The sequence below is a fragment of the Primulina tabacum genome, chromosome 5 (assembly GCF_025594145.1).
Source record: "Primulina tabacum isolate GXHZ01 chromosome 5, ASM2559414v2, whole genome shotgun sequence".
NCBI classification, from domain to species: Eukaryota; Viridiplantae; Streptophyta; class Magnoliopsida; order Lamiales; family Gesneriaceae; genus Primulina; species Primulina tabacum.
The window spans coordinates 14,929,139-14,942,920 of record NC_134554.1 but is presented as its reverse complement, the minus strand read 5'-3'; the positions used below and the strand labels follow the sequence as shown (position 1 = coordinate 14,942,920).

At 36.3% G+C, this 13,782-nt stretch overlaps 4 protein-coding genes across 6 annotated transcripts; 2 read left to right on the top strand and 2 right to left on the bottom strand.

The window, feature by feature from the left end:
* Positions 1–327: 327 nt before the first annotated feature.
* LOC142546954 (calreticulin-like) lies at positions 328–3,793 on the top strand. 3 transcript variants are annotated; one of them, XM_075654953.1, is made up of 14 exons: positions 328–532; positions 1,216–1,323; positions 1,428–1,620; positions 1,706–1,964; positions 2,050–2,106; positions 2,226–2,273; positions 2,352–2,438; positions 2,519–2,576; positions 2,656–2,723; positions 2,817–2,912; positions 3,015–3,062; positions 3,194–3,220; positions 3,307–3,417; positions 3,512–3,793. In XM_075654953.1, exons 1-14 carry the CDS (start codon positions 442–444, stop codon positions 3,521–3,523), a joined length of 1,263 nt encoding a protein of 420 aa, XP_075511068.1. In that variant the 5' UTR covers positions 328–441; the 3' UTR covers positions 3,524–3,793. The 3 variants fall into 3 exon arrangements, with proteins under 3 accessions (XP_075511068.1, XP_075511067.1, XP_075511070.1); XM_075654952.1 differs by having other exon boundaries at positions 3,191–3,220; XM_075654955.1 differs by lacking the exon at positions 3,194–3,220.
* Positions 3,794–4,549: 756 nt separating this feature from the next.
* LOC142546953 (universal stress protein PHOS34-like) lies at positions 4,550–6,065 on the bottom strand. Its single transcript, XM_075654951.1, has 4 exons — positions 5,752–6,065; positions 5,564–5,673; positions 5,040–5,158; positions 4,550–4,850 (listed from the first exon to the last, which is right to left on the bottom strand). The coding sequence occupies exons 1-4, from the start codon at positions 5,924–5,926 to the stop codon at positions 4,745–4,747; spliced, it is 510 nt and encodes a 169-aa protein (XP_075511066.1). The 5' UTR covers positions 5,927–6,065; the 3' UTR covers positions 4,550–4,744.
* A 620-nt stretch (positions 6,066–6,685) lies between these two features.
* Positions 6,686–11,321, top strand: LOC142546951 (small COPII coat GTPase SAR1A-like). Its single transcript, XM_075654948.1, has 3 exons — positions 6,686–6,989; positions 10,092–10,223; positions 10,847–11,321. Exons 1-3 carry the CDS (start codon positions 6,861–6,863, stop codon positions 11,165–11,167), a joined length of 582 nt encoding a protein of 193 aa, XP_075511063.1. The 5' UTR covers positions 6,686–6,860; the 3' UTR covers positions 11,168–11,321.
* LOC142546950 (dirigent protein 18-like) lies at positions 11,303–12,438 on the bottom strand. The gene has a single exon (XM_075654947.1). The coding sequence runs from the start codon at positions 12,179–12,181 to the stop codon at positions 11,441–11,443; it is 741 nt and encodes a 246-aa protein (XP_075511062.1). The 5' UTR covers positions 12,182–12,438; the 3' UTR covers positions 11,303–11,440.
* Between the last annotated feature and the right edge of the window lie 1,344 nt (positions 12,439–13,782).

Genomic DNA, 13,782 nt, shown 5'->3' with positions numbered 1-13,782 from the left:
TATAAAAGTTAATACTTTTTCATGGACGATCCGTAAGACTGTCTGATAAAATATGATCTGTGAGACCGTCTCACACAAGTTTTTGCCAAATATGAAATACACATAGTAACATTAAATTATATAATAACATATTTTAAGACGTTGAAATGACTCCCTCACAAGGATTATTTCTAAATATCAAATTAAGTATAATTTTTAATGCTTATAAAATTTTAATATAACTTGATAAATATTTATAATATAATTTTATTTTCAACAAAATAATCCAAACACTAACTTTTTTATGTAATTCATCTTGAATAGTGTTAATTTATATTTAATGTTCATAAAATAAGACGACCTGCGAGCGTTAACAGCTGGTCAAAGTTCAACCTACTCCTATAAATTTCGAGCTCACTTCAGAGATCAGCTACGGCGATTTCACGAAGAATATTCCATATAATGAACCCTAATATTGTCTCTCTAGCCATTGCTGTTTCTCTACTCCTAGCGGTTTCTTCTGCTGCAGTGTTCTTCGAAGAGCGTTTCGATGGTACCGTTACTGCATTTAGACAGTTGATTTACTTTGTCTGAATTTTGCTTCATTATGCTAATTTACGGTTGCTTTTATTATGTTTTGTCTTATCGGATTTGGTTTATGTTTTTTTGCTGCGATCTTGTTGTTTTATTGTCGATTAATTTCGATGAGCATATCACTGATATGGTTGACGTAGATCTGGTATAGTTTTTTCTCATTTTGTCTTAATTTCTGCGTGGAGTTTATCCATCATTTTGTCGGGAATATGTTGGATTGATTCAGAAACATAGGGGATGAAGTTTGTTCGGGGACAGAGGATCGAATGAAGTGCTACCTCTTTGACAACACCATTATGGTTGCATCATCGATTCTATGCGTAGTTCAGTTTGGGGGCCTGGGGCTGTCTGTTGAACTGGACAGAATCTGGCTGCAGATATGTAATGCAGTTATTGTGACGAAATACTTTTAAGATCTGCTGAGTGGTGCCAAAATTGGAGCTTTTCCTAAGGGGTTTGATAATTTTCAGTTATAGTAATGCTTCATGTGTTAGATGATAAACGATTATAATTGTTCCTGAGTAATTAAAGGGTTAAAGATCGTTAATGTCTGGTTATGGTTTACAAATGGAAGGATTTACTTGCTTGAGCTTTTTCCTTGATTGTGTGGCATTATCATAAATTTCTTTGGCTACTATAAAGATGGATGGGAGAGTCGATGGGTCAAATCTGACTGGAAGAAAGATGATAACATGGCTGGAGAGTGGAATCACACCTCAGGCAAATGGAATGGAGACCCCTATGACAAAGGTAATTATCTAATTGTATAACGGGCACATGACAGAGCCGGAGTGTGGATTTGTGTGAATAACGAAAACTAAACTTCTAGTGCTGATGTTTTCCATGACTTATAGGTATTCAAACCAGTGAAGACCATAGATTTTATGCCATCTCAGCTGAGTTCCCTGAACTCAGCAATAAGGGCAAGACCTTAGTTTTCCAGTTCTCTGTCAAGCATGAACAGAAACTTGACTGTGGTGGTGGATATCTGAAATTGCTTAGTGGTGAAGTTGATCAGAAGAAATTTGGGGGCGATACTCCTTACAGGTTATGTATCTTACTGTCTTTTTATGTACCTGTGTTTTTCGGTACCAGTTATTGCTGAATGATTGCACTTCATGGTTGGCTGCAGCATCATGTTTGGACCAGACATCTGTGGCTACAGCACTAAGAAAGTCCACGCTATTCTCACATACAATGGGGCAAACCACTTGATCAAGAAGGATGTTCCATGTGAAACTGACCAACTGACTCATGTCTATACTTTCATACTCCGTCCTGATGCTACATACTGCATCCTTGTTGACAACATAGAGAAGCAATCTGGTAGCTTGTATTCTGACTGGGACCTTCTCCCTCCGAAGAAGATTAAGGATCCTGAGGCCAAGAAGGTTCGCTGTTGTGGTCATACATCAGAATTATATTTGTTCTGGTACCGTAAATTTTGATATTACCATTCTCTGAATTTTGAGCCAGCCTGAAGACTGGGATGACAAGGAATATATTCCTGACCCTGAAGACCAGAAGCCTGAGGTATATTAACTTCCTAAGTTTCATATGAGTTGGTAGTATTCCACAATGGATTGTGGCCTAAGAGAATCTCATTTTGTTAAATGCCTACAACATATCTAAACTAAAATTTATCTATGCAGGGTTATGATGACATTCTGAAGGAGATTCCAGATCCTGATGCCAAAAAGGTAATTATATTAAAATTAAAGGTCTGTTTCTGCATTTCTTGTAACTACTGTATTATATATACTGCTTGTTAATTGCAGCCAGAAGATTGGGATGAGGAGGAGGATGGTGAGTGGACAGCACCAACCATTCCCAATTCTGAATACAAGGGTCCGTGGGAGCCAAAGGTTTTTGGAGTTTTTTCGTGTGAGTTTGTCAATATACTAAATTAAACAGACTAATTACTTCCATCTTTTTCTATTTCCAGAAAATTAAGAACCCCAACTACAGTGGGAAGTGGAAGAGACCATTGATTGATAATCCAGGTTCCTTTCATCTCTTGAGCATTTGATTGCCGATTGCATTTCAAAAAACTAGTCTAATCCCATTGTAACATGGTTTCAGATTTCAAGGATGATCCAGATCTCTATGTTTTTTCGAATCTGAAGTATGTAGGCATTGAGTTGTGGCAGGTACAGCCATTGTGTTTCCTTCGTGTTCAATTTCTGTACAATTTACTCTGATCACATTACATGTGCTAATTGGGAAACTATATACTTCTGCAGGTGAAATCTGGAACCTTGTTTGACAATGTGCTGGTGTGTGATGATCCTGAATACGCTAAGCAGCTAGCCAAAGATACATGGGGAAAGCAAAAGGACGTATGTGAATTTGTCTTCCTAATATTTCACTTCCAGTTTTTTCAAATGCACATTTCCCCCATTAGACAAGGGAAAATAATGCCTAATATGTCGATATTGCAGGCTGAGAAGGCTGCTTTTGACGAGGCAGAAAAGAAGAGAGAAGAGGAGGTACTTTTTGGCTTATTTATTTGGAATTTATCCTGTCACTACCAATATTGTTCTCTAATTCGAATCACTTTCGAAATTATATCTGATTTATTATTCTCTCCACTCTATTTATTTTCTATTCAATTCAGGAGTCAAAGGCGGATCAGGTTGATTCTGACGTAAGCCCCAAACGCATTCTTGTGACTATATAAATAAAAGTCTTTTCTCATTTGATGTCCTTATCTCAATGGTCTTCGAATAACAGGCTGAGGATGGAGATAATGATTCCGATGCAGCAGACAATGAAGCAGATGATGATGCCAAGCCAGATTCTAAGGAAGACGGCCCCTCGGCTAATGTGGATGATGATGTTCATGTATAAACACCAATCTTTTTCCTCCTTGTATGGAAATCGTTTTATACCATTTTGTTTTACGCTTTATCTCAATTTGTATGCGTTGTTCTTGCAGGATGAACTGTAGGATGCTCGGATACTATCATGTTCTAATAAAAGTTCGCTCTCAAGACCAGAAGCTGAGCTGTTTAAGGCGCTCTCTATAAATTTTCCTTATTCTAAATTTACTTGTTTTAGATCTCTGTCTTGTTGGAAAGGCTGAAGTGTTTGAGGCCACATTAGAAAATCTATGGCAGGTAGCTTTTATTTCGTGCAACTTTGGAGCATTAGAGAACTGATAGAATCATGTATTGTTCTAGATTACCAGTGAGTATGAGATTCCATGATTTCATCACCATTTTGCCACCTTCACTTGTACTTCCAATTATTCGTTTTCGCAATAATGGTGTTTTAATTCATATATTATACATATAAATTGTTTTAAAACTTAAACTAGTTATCTATTTACGTACGTGGAGAATGTCTGGTTTACCGTCAAATTGTATATACGTTGTTCATGAAAAAACTTTTAAGTGTACTTGGAGATAGTTTTGTATTGTAATACGATAATGAAAATCAATATGTTATTGAAGAGACATTGAAGCTTTATAATCAATTTTTTTTTTTTTTAGATTCTGGCCTTTTGGTTTTTCATTCTTTTTATTAAAAAAGAGAATATGAAGTTTTCTTTTATTATTAGGGAAGGCTGAACTGAAAGTCCAGTAATAACGATTATTTGAAAAAACAATTTATTTTCCGAGCTAAAAAATATGTTATTTTTTTTTTGGAAAATAATATTTTCTTTTATTCAGACTTTTTCATTCATATTTCCTTTGAACCAATCGAATCCCCGATATAATATTTTCTATTTTAAACATAACCCAAGCTCAAGAGGTGGTGTTTTTCTTGTCTTCGATCATAGTTACAATCTCTCTAATAGGCTGTGATTCCTTTGATTTCGGTCAGATTCGAATAAGAATGCTTGAGAACATACTACTTAGGAGCTTCTTGAAGATGCTCCAAACAATCTTGAGATCCAATAGAGCTCACTATCCGTCGCCGTCCTCTAACTTCGGAAAGATACATGACACCAAATTTGATGAACCAAAACATATCGAAGTCCAAACCACACAATTCACATGTAAACAAAAGTAGTAGACAAACTTGGTACAACCCACAAACGTCGTGCAGATGAGTAGATTCATACGTACATATATATATATATATATATATATATATATATATATAATCACAAGAAACGTCCTTTCAAAGACAAAAAAAAAATTTACAAGAAACGTGAAAATTGGATTTATTGGTGGCGATGGTTAGCTCCATTTGATTTAGGCTTCTTCACTACCAAAACCGGACATTTCACATTCTGTGCACAATGATTGCTCACACTTCCCAAAAATGCCCTGTCAATATATATAATAATAATAATAAAATAAAAATTCAGGAGTTGAATTTCAGAACTTAGATCTGAATCCAAATTGCCATAACCCCGTTCATATAATATGAATAAATTATATACAAATCTAAATATCTAAGCAATCTATATTTAAAAAAATTCAAAAAAATAAATAAATATATTGTGGACTGAACACCTTTTGATGACACCGTAGCCATGACTCCCCATGACCAAACAATCAACATTTAATTTATCAGCCACCTCACATATCACATCCCTTGGATCCCCTTGCTCCACCATCGTCTCCACTTTAATCTAAATACACCACATCAACCACTTTGAACATATTAAATTCCATAAGAAAGACAACTCACACACAAACCGTACACGAGTTCAACTCGTGCGATGAGAGGATAAAAAAAAATTTTATAATATCCAGATTAAAAAATTGTATACTTGAGTCGATAAAACTATATTTTGACTTATTGATATACTAAAAACAGGGATGGAGGGAGAGTACTTTTCCCTCGGGCTGATCCAAAAAAATGTAAAAAATTTATACGTAAATTTTTACATAATTTTGGATAAATTTGATATTAGTCCAGTAGATCAATTTAAAATATTAGAGGATTTTAGAGTTTAAAATTCTAGCTCGGGTAGAATCGGATTCCTGGCTTAGCAACCGACTAAAAATATGGTGGTCACATAGAACTAGCTTACTTGATCGTTCAATTCTTTGCAAACTTCTTTAGCTTTGTCTATCACAAAATGGGCAACCTCGTTCCCATACCTCTCCACGGTCGCGATTACGTCCGGTGAAAACAAATACCCTACCAATCAAACAAAATTTGAAATTAGCAAACAACATTAAAAAAAAAGTAGAATATAAAGACTCCATCAAAGTAAACCTGTTGCATCCATGGATGTGTACACGACTCGACCCGGTTTGGCATAGAGGAGGACGATGGTGTCTTTGGGATTTCGATCACAAAGGAAGTTTTTGAGACACCAAGAAAGCGCATACGCGCTTTCGTCACCTTCATCAACTGCAACCAAAATCTTGCGACCCCTTTCTTCTGCCATTGATTTCGTTTGGAGGAGGAGTAGAATGGTGAAATAGCCTCTCTGACTATGTATTATATGTAACGAAGACAAGTATTTTCAAGGCTTGAGATATCTATACAAGTGTCTACAATATATATATATATATATATTGTTGGGTAATGGGATTTGATTCAATTGGCTGCCTCTTTGGTGGTTTTAAAAATGGTGGGCAAATTTTCAATACTTAAATTAAATATATATTATTTGATATCGACTTTATCCATAACTTTCTTACACATTCCACTAATCTTTTGTTTGACAAGTCTTTATTGGTATAGTAGCATTACAAATGGATGGAGAAACCACCACATCTTATTTTATGTTTACATAAAATAATGATTGAAATAAAAAAATAAAATAAAAATGTGTGTTGAAATTCAAAAAACAAAAACAAAAAACAAAAGTGTAATATTAGTATCATATAAGGATAAAATTAGAAAAAAAAAGTTGGTGTCCTCTCTAGTTAGTTATTATCATGTTCTCATAGTTAATAATATAGTATAGATATTAGTCGAAACAAACTGAGAATAGATAATAAGAAGATGAAACCGCGATGATGAGTTGTATTTAAAATTTCGATTTCGAGACCCAATATATAACAAATCTTTCAATTTATTTATGAAATGAAAGTCCTTGAATCCAATAATAATATTATTTATTTGTTTTACTTTCTAGGACTGTATGGGTAAAAATGTAAAATACAAAATAAATGTTTTATTTTGTAACTAATGTATTGAATTGTATCAATCCACTAATTCAATTCTAGAGGCTCCGGATTACGGGGTGGTTTGCGTTTCGAACAGCTCATACATAGGCCCATTCGTTTGGATTACGCGGTTGGTTCTTCAGATCGGTGCTTTTCGATCGGTCACTTGATATCAGTTAATCGGGGAATCGATTGAAGAATTCAAAAATGTTTCTGGTGGATTGGTTCTATGGAGTGTTGGCATCGCTAGGGCTGTGGCAGAAGGAGGCGAAAATCCTCTTCTTAGGCCTTGACAACGCCGGGAAAACTACTCTCCTTCATATGCTCAAAGACGAGGTTCCTTTTTCCTTTGATTTTTGATTGTTGCGCATGTTTTTCGGTTATATGCATTAATCGGTCGCGAATCAGATCGAGTCTTGTTGATTGCGTTTGACTTGTATGAGACAATTATTATTCTCAGTTATTTGATTCGAGGAGGGATCGTAATGTGATCTGTGGTGGTGATTTGACGTACTTGCGATGTTAGAAATTTTAATCGGGAGGTGAGGCCCCTGGATTGATTATCTCCGGTGATAAAAATAAATTTGATGATACCAAAATTTTACCACGAATTCGGTCAGATCTTCAAATCTTCAGAGCTGATTCGGGTCGGGTCGGAACTCTCAGTTTTGCCCAGACAGAAATAGGGTTAGGGGGTCGTAAAGTTTTCCGGCGTGATCTCTCCGATGCTTAAGGTAGTTCGGAGAGCAAACTTAAGAGATAGATATATTAATGTTAAATGAGCAAGAGAAAGTGAGTTAAAACTGTTACCAATACCTGGTATTTATAAAGGGAGAAGATTAGATACCTTGTTGGAGTAGGACTCTTGCTGAGGTAGAATTCTACATGACATAATAGACCTCAAACATCACGATTCTGTGACCATGGCGGCTGAAACTCTTACCTTATCTTGATTAGATTTAACCGAATCCCGCATTTATCGGAACCCCTTATCTATTAATGAGAATGTATTCACATTCCCTAACTTCACCAGGGCTCGGATTTCCCGGCCCCTTGGCGGGCTCGGACTTCTAGCTGTATAGCACATTGGTGGGTTCGGATTTCCCAGCCCCTTGGTGGGTTCGAACTTCTAGCTGTATGGCCCCTTGGTGGGCTCGGATTTTCCAGCCCCTTGGTGGGCTTGGATTTCTGATAGTGCTAGGAGTTGTGGGCTTGGACTCCTGATAGGGCTAGGGATTGTCTTGTTATGGGCTTTGATACGCCCGGGTGTACCAAATTTAGGAGGCATCAAAATTCAATGCTTTTTCCTCGGTTTTATCCTTGGAAAGGAGACTAGCAAACTGGAAAAAATCTTTTCTATCTAGGGGCGGGAGACTAACACTGATTAAGGCTGTATTGAGCGCATTGCCTTCTTACTTTATGTCCATATTCAGAGTTCCGAATAAGGTGGGGATATTAATGGAAAGATTGATGAGAAACTTCTTGTGGGATGGACCGGATGGCGAGAAGCATTGTCATGTGGTGAATTGGGATCAGGTGTGCAAACCGCTAGCCAGCGGGGGATTGGGAGTGGGAAATATTCGTCTAAGAAATAAAGCACTCCTCGGTAAGTGGTGGTGGAGAGGCTCAGTGGATAGGGAGACTATGTGGAAGAAAGTTATTACTGGGATTTATGGTACGCAAGATAATGGATGGGATTTGGGTCTAGCTGGAAATTCTACTTTCAAAAGTCCGTGGAAGGGTATTTCTAGATCGTTTCCGGCTTTTCATCGATTGGTTAGGAGAGTTCTTAAAGAGGGGAATTAATCCGTTTTTGGGAGGATGAGTGGGTGGGGGGGGGGGGGGGTTTCCTTTTCTTATTCGTTTTCTTTCATTGTTTGTGATTTCGAGTCTTACTAACAAACCTATCTCATGTTTTGTTGAGAATGTCAGTAGGGAGGAGGTGAGTGTTCAACAATGGGACATACGATTCAGGAGGAATATGTATGAGGAAGAAGAGGCTCAATTCAGTGAGCTATTAGGGGTTTTAAACGATGTTCGGTTGGAGACGGGGGTAGACGATTATAGAATTTGGGTGGGAGATTCATCGGGGAGGTTTTCGGTTAAATCGTTTTACAACTCTTTTTACTCTTCGAGTAATAATTCACCTTTCCCTTACTACTTGAATATCTGGAAAATACATGTCCCGCCAAGGATTCAAGTATTCTCGTGGATTGTGGCGTTGGAGAAATTGCAGACTTTTGATGTGTTGCAAAGAAGATGGTCAACTAATGCGTTAAGTCCGCAATGGTGTAGTCTGTGCCGCAGCAATGAAGAGAGTCAAGATCATCTCCTCCTTCATTGTGCTTTCTCTACACAGATTTGGATCAAAGCTTTCAAGGAGCTGGATCTGGTGTGGGCTATACCGGATAAGGCTAAGGATATGTACACAGTAGAACCGAGCTTGCATAAAGGAAGGAAACATTTGAGATTCTGGTTCACCATCTTCCATTGCATTTTTTGGTCCATTTGGATGGAAAGGAATAAAAGAATTTTCGAAGATAAGGAGGAGGTGGTTGAAGAACTATGGGACAAAGTCAAATTTAGAGTGGCATGTTGGGTGAAGATTCGGAAAGAATACGAACATATGAGTGTCTCACAAATTTACAGGGACTGGAATTTTGTTCTCGTTTAAGATGTGTTGAACTTGTTTTTAATCTTCGTAGGAGTTTTATTCTGAATTAGCGGATGTCTTGTCCGCCTATTGTACTAAATCCCTTTTCATCATTAATATTATATGTCTCTTATCAAAAAAAAAAATAACTGCCTAGAAGTGTTTTTAAATTTGATTCATATTTCGTCTGAAGAAAAATACAATGGAAAATTTCAATAAAGTTTCCTATCGGTTTCAATTTCCTTTTTCTAAAGGGAGCAGAGTGAAGAAAAGTTGAGTAATGATACATTAGGTAATCTGCTGTAATTACATCGATAGAACTGATTTTTTTTAGTTCCAAGAATTCAGCGTTCTCTTGTTAATTTTTCTTTTGTTTGATTTATATCATTTTTTGGAACGGGGTGTGTAGAGGAAAGCAAAACTGGAAAAAGCAAAAAGAAAATTAATGGAAAAGGTTCTTGTTCCATAATCCATTTTAGTTAACCAGCTATTGATTTTTAAAAATGTTCTATGTATAGTTGGATAATACACAAAAAAAAGGTATGAACATGTTATTAACTGACATTTCTCATAAACATGTTCTTTGTAGTTTGTACTAACATTTCATCTGCGATTTTCTTTCCAAAAATAAAGCTCGAGTGTTTGTGTGTTTTTTCCTCAAGGATTGGAAACATAAAAGTAATAATTATAACCCGCTGTGAATATTTCACCATTTTGATGCTGTATTGCTTTGTGCTTGGATTTAGAAATGAATATTATATTGTCAATGTGTTGGAAATAAGCAGAGATTGGTACAACACCAGCCGACTCAGTATCCAACATCAGAGGAGCTGAGTATTGGAAAAATCAAGTTCAAGGCTTTTGATTTGGGTGGTCATCAAATAGCCCGCAGAGTTTGGAAAGATTATTATGCCAAAGTATTATTTCTTTCCCTTGTGGATTTAATTTTTTAATGATCCTTAGTTAGTAGTCTGCATTGTAGTATTGCTTGATTTTGTTGTACTGTTCTGTTGACTATTTTAGACTTTATTGGTGGTATTCCAAATTTACCTCTATACGATTCTCTTTTTTGTTCTAAGCCTTGTGAGCATAGAGAATTTATTGAACTTATTCTAAAAGCATGTTTCCATAAGAAATTGTTATAGATTATCAAAAAATTTCTTCATTAATATAAAAACCCCTTCAATACAAAGGGAAAAAAAAGCACATGAAACCAAATTTTGTACTCTACTAGGACATTATTCTCTTTGAATTTCAGCGAATCTGTACCATGGAGATTAAAGATAGGCTAAGCTACAAACCCCTTCAGTATACTTTCTTTACGAAGATACTTATTTGATAATTTGGTTTGTTCTTGTCTTCTTAGTAATTGTAGTCCTCATTGGCTGCAAACAACGTTAGTCCATTTTGGCCAATCACTTTGTTGTTATCATTTGGCTGTTAGCAGTTGCATAGAATGGAGCTTAGTATTAAAGATTACCATAACACAAGTTTACCTGTGAATTTCTGATGGACGATAAGATAATTTTTTGGTGGAAAGGTGGATGCAGTTGTTTACTTAGTGGATGCCTACGACAAGGAGAGGTTTGCAGAGTCAAAAAAAGAGCTTGATGCACTCCTATACGATGAATCCTTGGCTACCGTCCCATTCTTGATTTTGGGCAACAAGATCGACATCCCTTATGCTGCCTCAGAAGAGGAGTTGCGTTATCACATGGGCTTGATGGGCATCACCACTGGCAAGGGCAAAGTCAACTTAGCCGACTCCAATGTACGCCCTCTTGAGGTATTCATGTGCAGCATTGTCCGTAAAATGGGTTATGGAGATGGCTTTAAATGGGTGTCTCAGTACATTAAGTAATGGGTGATAAAAGGTGATACATTTTCGTGTTTCATGTAGAGATAATATGTTTCACTGCACTTGAGTTGGTAGTGTTTGCTTTAAAACATTGTTGCATAGATTTCAGTTATTTTAATTTTCTATTTACATGCACTGTGTCTTGAATGTTTGAATACGTCAATTGCCACTCATTTAACTGTAAACAAACCAGAAATCAAACTGATCACATGAATTTTTACAATCACCTCCTCCCCAGAGTTGAATTGGTTTTCTTTGAATTGAACATTGATCTGATCAATAAGTAAGATGGACTATGATCCTTAACAATGTCTCAGCACCATCAGTAACATGCTGACCAGTTGGAATGAGTGATCGCACCTCTGCGAATCCACACGCATTCTTAAACTTACCTGTGCCACCGGTAACTGAGAGTCGTGACATGGTGCCACCAATCTTGAATACCCCGAAAAAGTTGATGCTATCTCCATATTCCCCTCCTTCAAGCATAGCTGTGAAAGCCATCATTTGTATGGATCCATCTGCAGAGCTTGCGACGTAAATCCCTTCCGCTTTACCCAATTGTTGGGAGCCAAACTCTGGAGCTGAGGTCAAGAAATCATCGATAACTGTAATCGTTCCAAACCCAAGTCCCAATCCATCAGGTCCTAACTGTGTGGTGATCGAGTTGCCAGTATTTTGTATTCCGGCAAAAGTTGTGCCTGCTAAGCCTGTACCTAGAGGAACCCCATTAGGACTTACGGTTGGGATTGCACCATTGGCATTGGGAATGGCAACTGCACCATCCGGCGGCAAGAAACCGAGAGGCCGCGCAAAGGGCACTTGGCCGCTGTAGATACTACCTAACAAGCCGGTGATGGGCCTGGCCGTAGGGTTGCTGCCACCTAGAATATCATGCATGTACATCTCGAACACTGGTTCACCAGTTGCTGCAGCTGGTAGATCAACTGCAGCTACAATTGTTGCCAGACCAAGGGATGCAAATAGCATTGAAAAGCATGCGATTTGCTTCAACATTTTCAAGCCTTCGTATAAGAAACCTATTGTCTTTGGTTTTGGATGGTGCAGACTGGTATTAGAAGTGGGTTTTATAAATAAATTTTGCTTTGGTCGTCATTCGAGAAAAATGGAGTAGTTGTAGTCATTGTGAAGTTGTTACGAGCATTTGATTATAAATTTTTCTAGTATATAGAAGTGGGGATGGACTCAAGTTTAGAAGGTACAACTAAACAAACATAAATATTCTGATGTAAATGAGGGGAGCCAAAATCGTGGGCAGTTTTTTTTTCCCAACGTAATACAACCATAGACATGTTATCTTATATGTCGTATTTCTCATATTCTAATTTTTTTGTTAATCTTTTATTTCTCGATATACCTCAATTTTTCATAATTCCAAAATATACTCTTAACATCGAAATTTATTTTGTTGTTTTAATATTTAACAAGGCAAAAAACTTGAGTGAGACGGTCTTACGGGTCATATTTTGTGAAACATATCTCTTATTTGAGTCATTCATAAAAAAATATTACTTTTTATGCTAAGAGTATTACTTTTTATTGTGAATATCGGTAGGATTGACCTGTCTCATAGATTAAGATTCGTGAGATCGTCTCACAAGAGACATTCTCATTTAACAATATCGGTTAAATTAAGAAATATATACAATGTGTTGATTGAAGCATGAAGAAGTTCCCAGTAATTTTTTACTAGACAGGAAATTGTGACATTGACACACTAGCTCCCAATTCCATTCAGACAATTTTAAAGAAGTAGTTCAACCTGTTCATTAATCACCATTTCGCATGTTTGAACCAATAGCGATATTGTCTAACGCGAAGACCTGAGGTTCACTAGAATCATTCCTAGGCCTGGTGTATGCCCATTTTTCCAAATGATACTGTACACAGAACCAAAAAAATTCGGTATCGAAAAATGAATACCGAAATTTCGGTACAACATAAGTTCCACGCCGTTCTTATCAAAAAACTCCGTTATACCGAAATTTCGGTACGATGTTAGTATAATACCTTCCATACTGAAAATTTAAAAAAATTGTGTTACTCTAATCACAAAAATGCTAAAAAGCCCAACAAAAAAAATAAATATTGAAAGAGCAAGTGAGCCAACAACATTATATTATAATTTTTAAAATATATATAAAATGTTCGGTATAATTTCGGTGTATATCGAAATAACGAAATTTTTTGAATTCTATATACCGAAATATTCGGTATACCGTTATATTTGATACGTGCGTTATTTTGCGGTATGATAAGTGCGGTATACCAGAAGGATTGATATTTTTTCCCACCCCTAATCATTTTATCTTTTGATGTAGCCTCTCTGATTAACTAATCTTAAATTTATTTATTTTTTTTGTAAAAAAAATGTTTTCCTTGATATATTTTTTTTTATCTAATTGGCATTAGAATATATAAAATTTTATTAATATTAAAATTACTAAAAAAATATAATATGTTACTCATACACAGTGTGTTTCCTATAACTGGAATGTAATACATGTCTGTTGGATCTCGGTTTTCTACGTGCCCAAAAACGCAGCGGAAATTTAAAATTTTTTATTTTATTTTGAAATTCAAAATAATTTTGGACA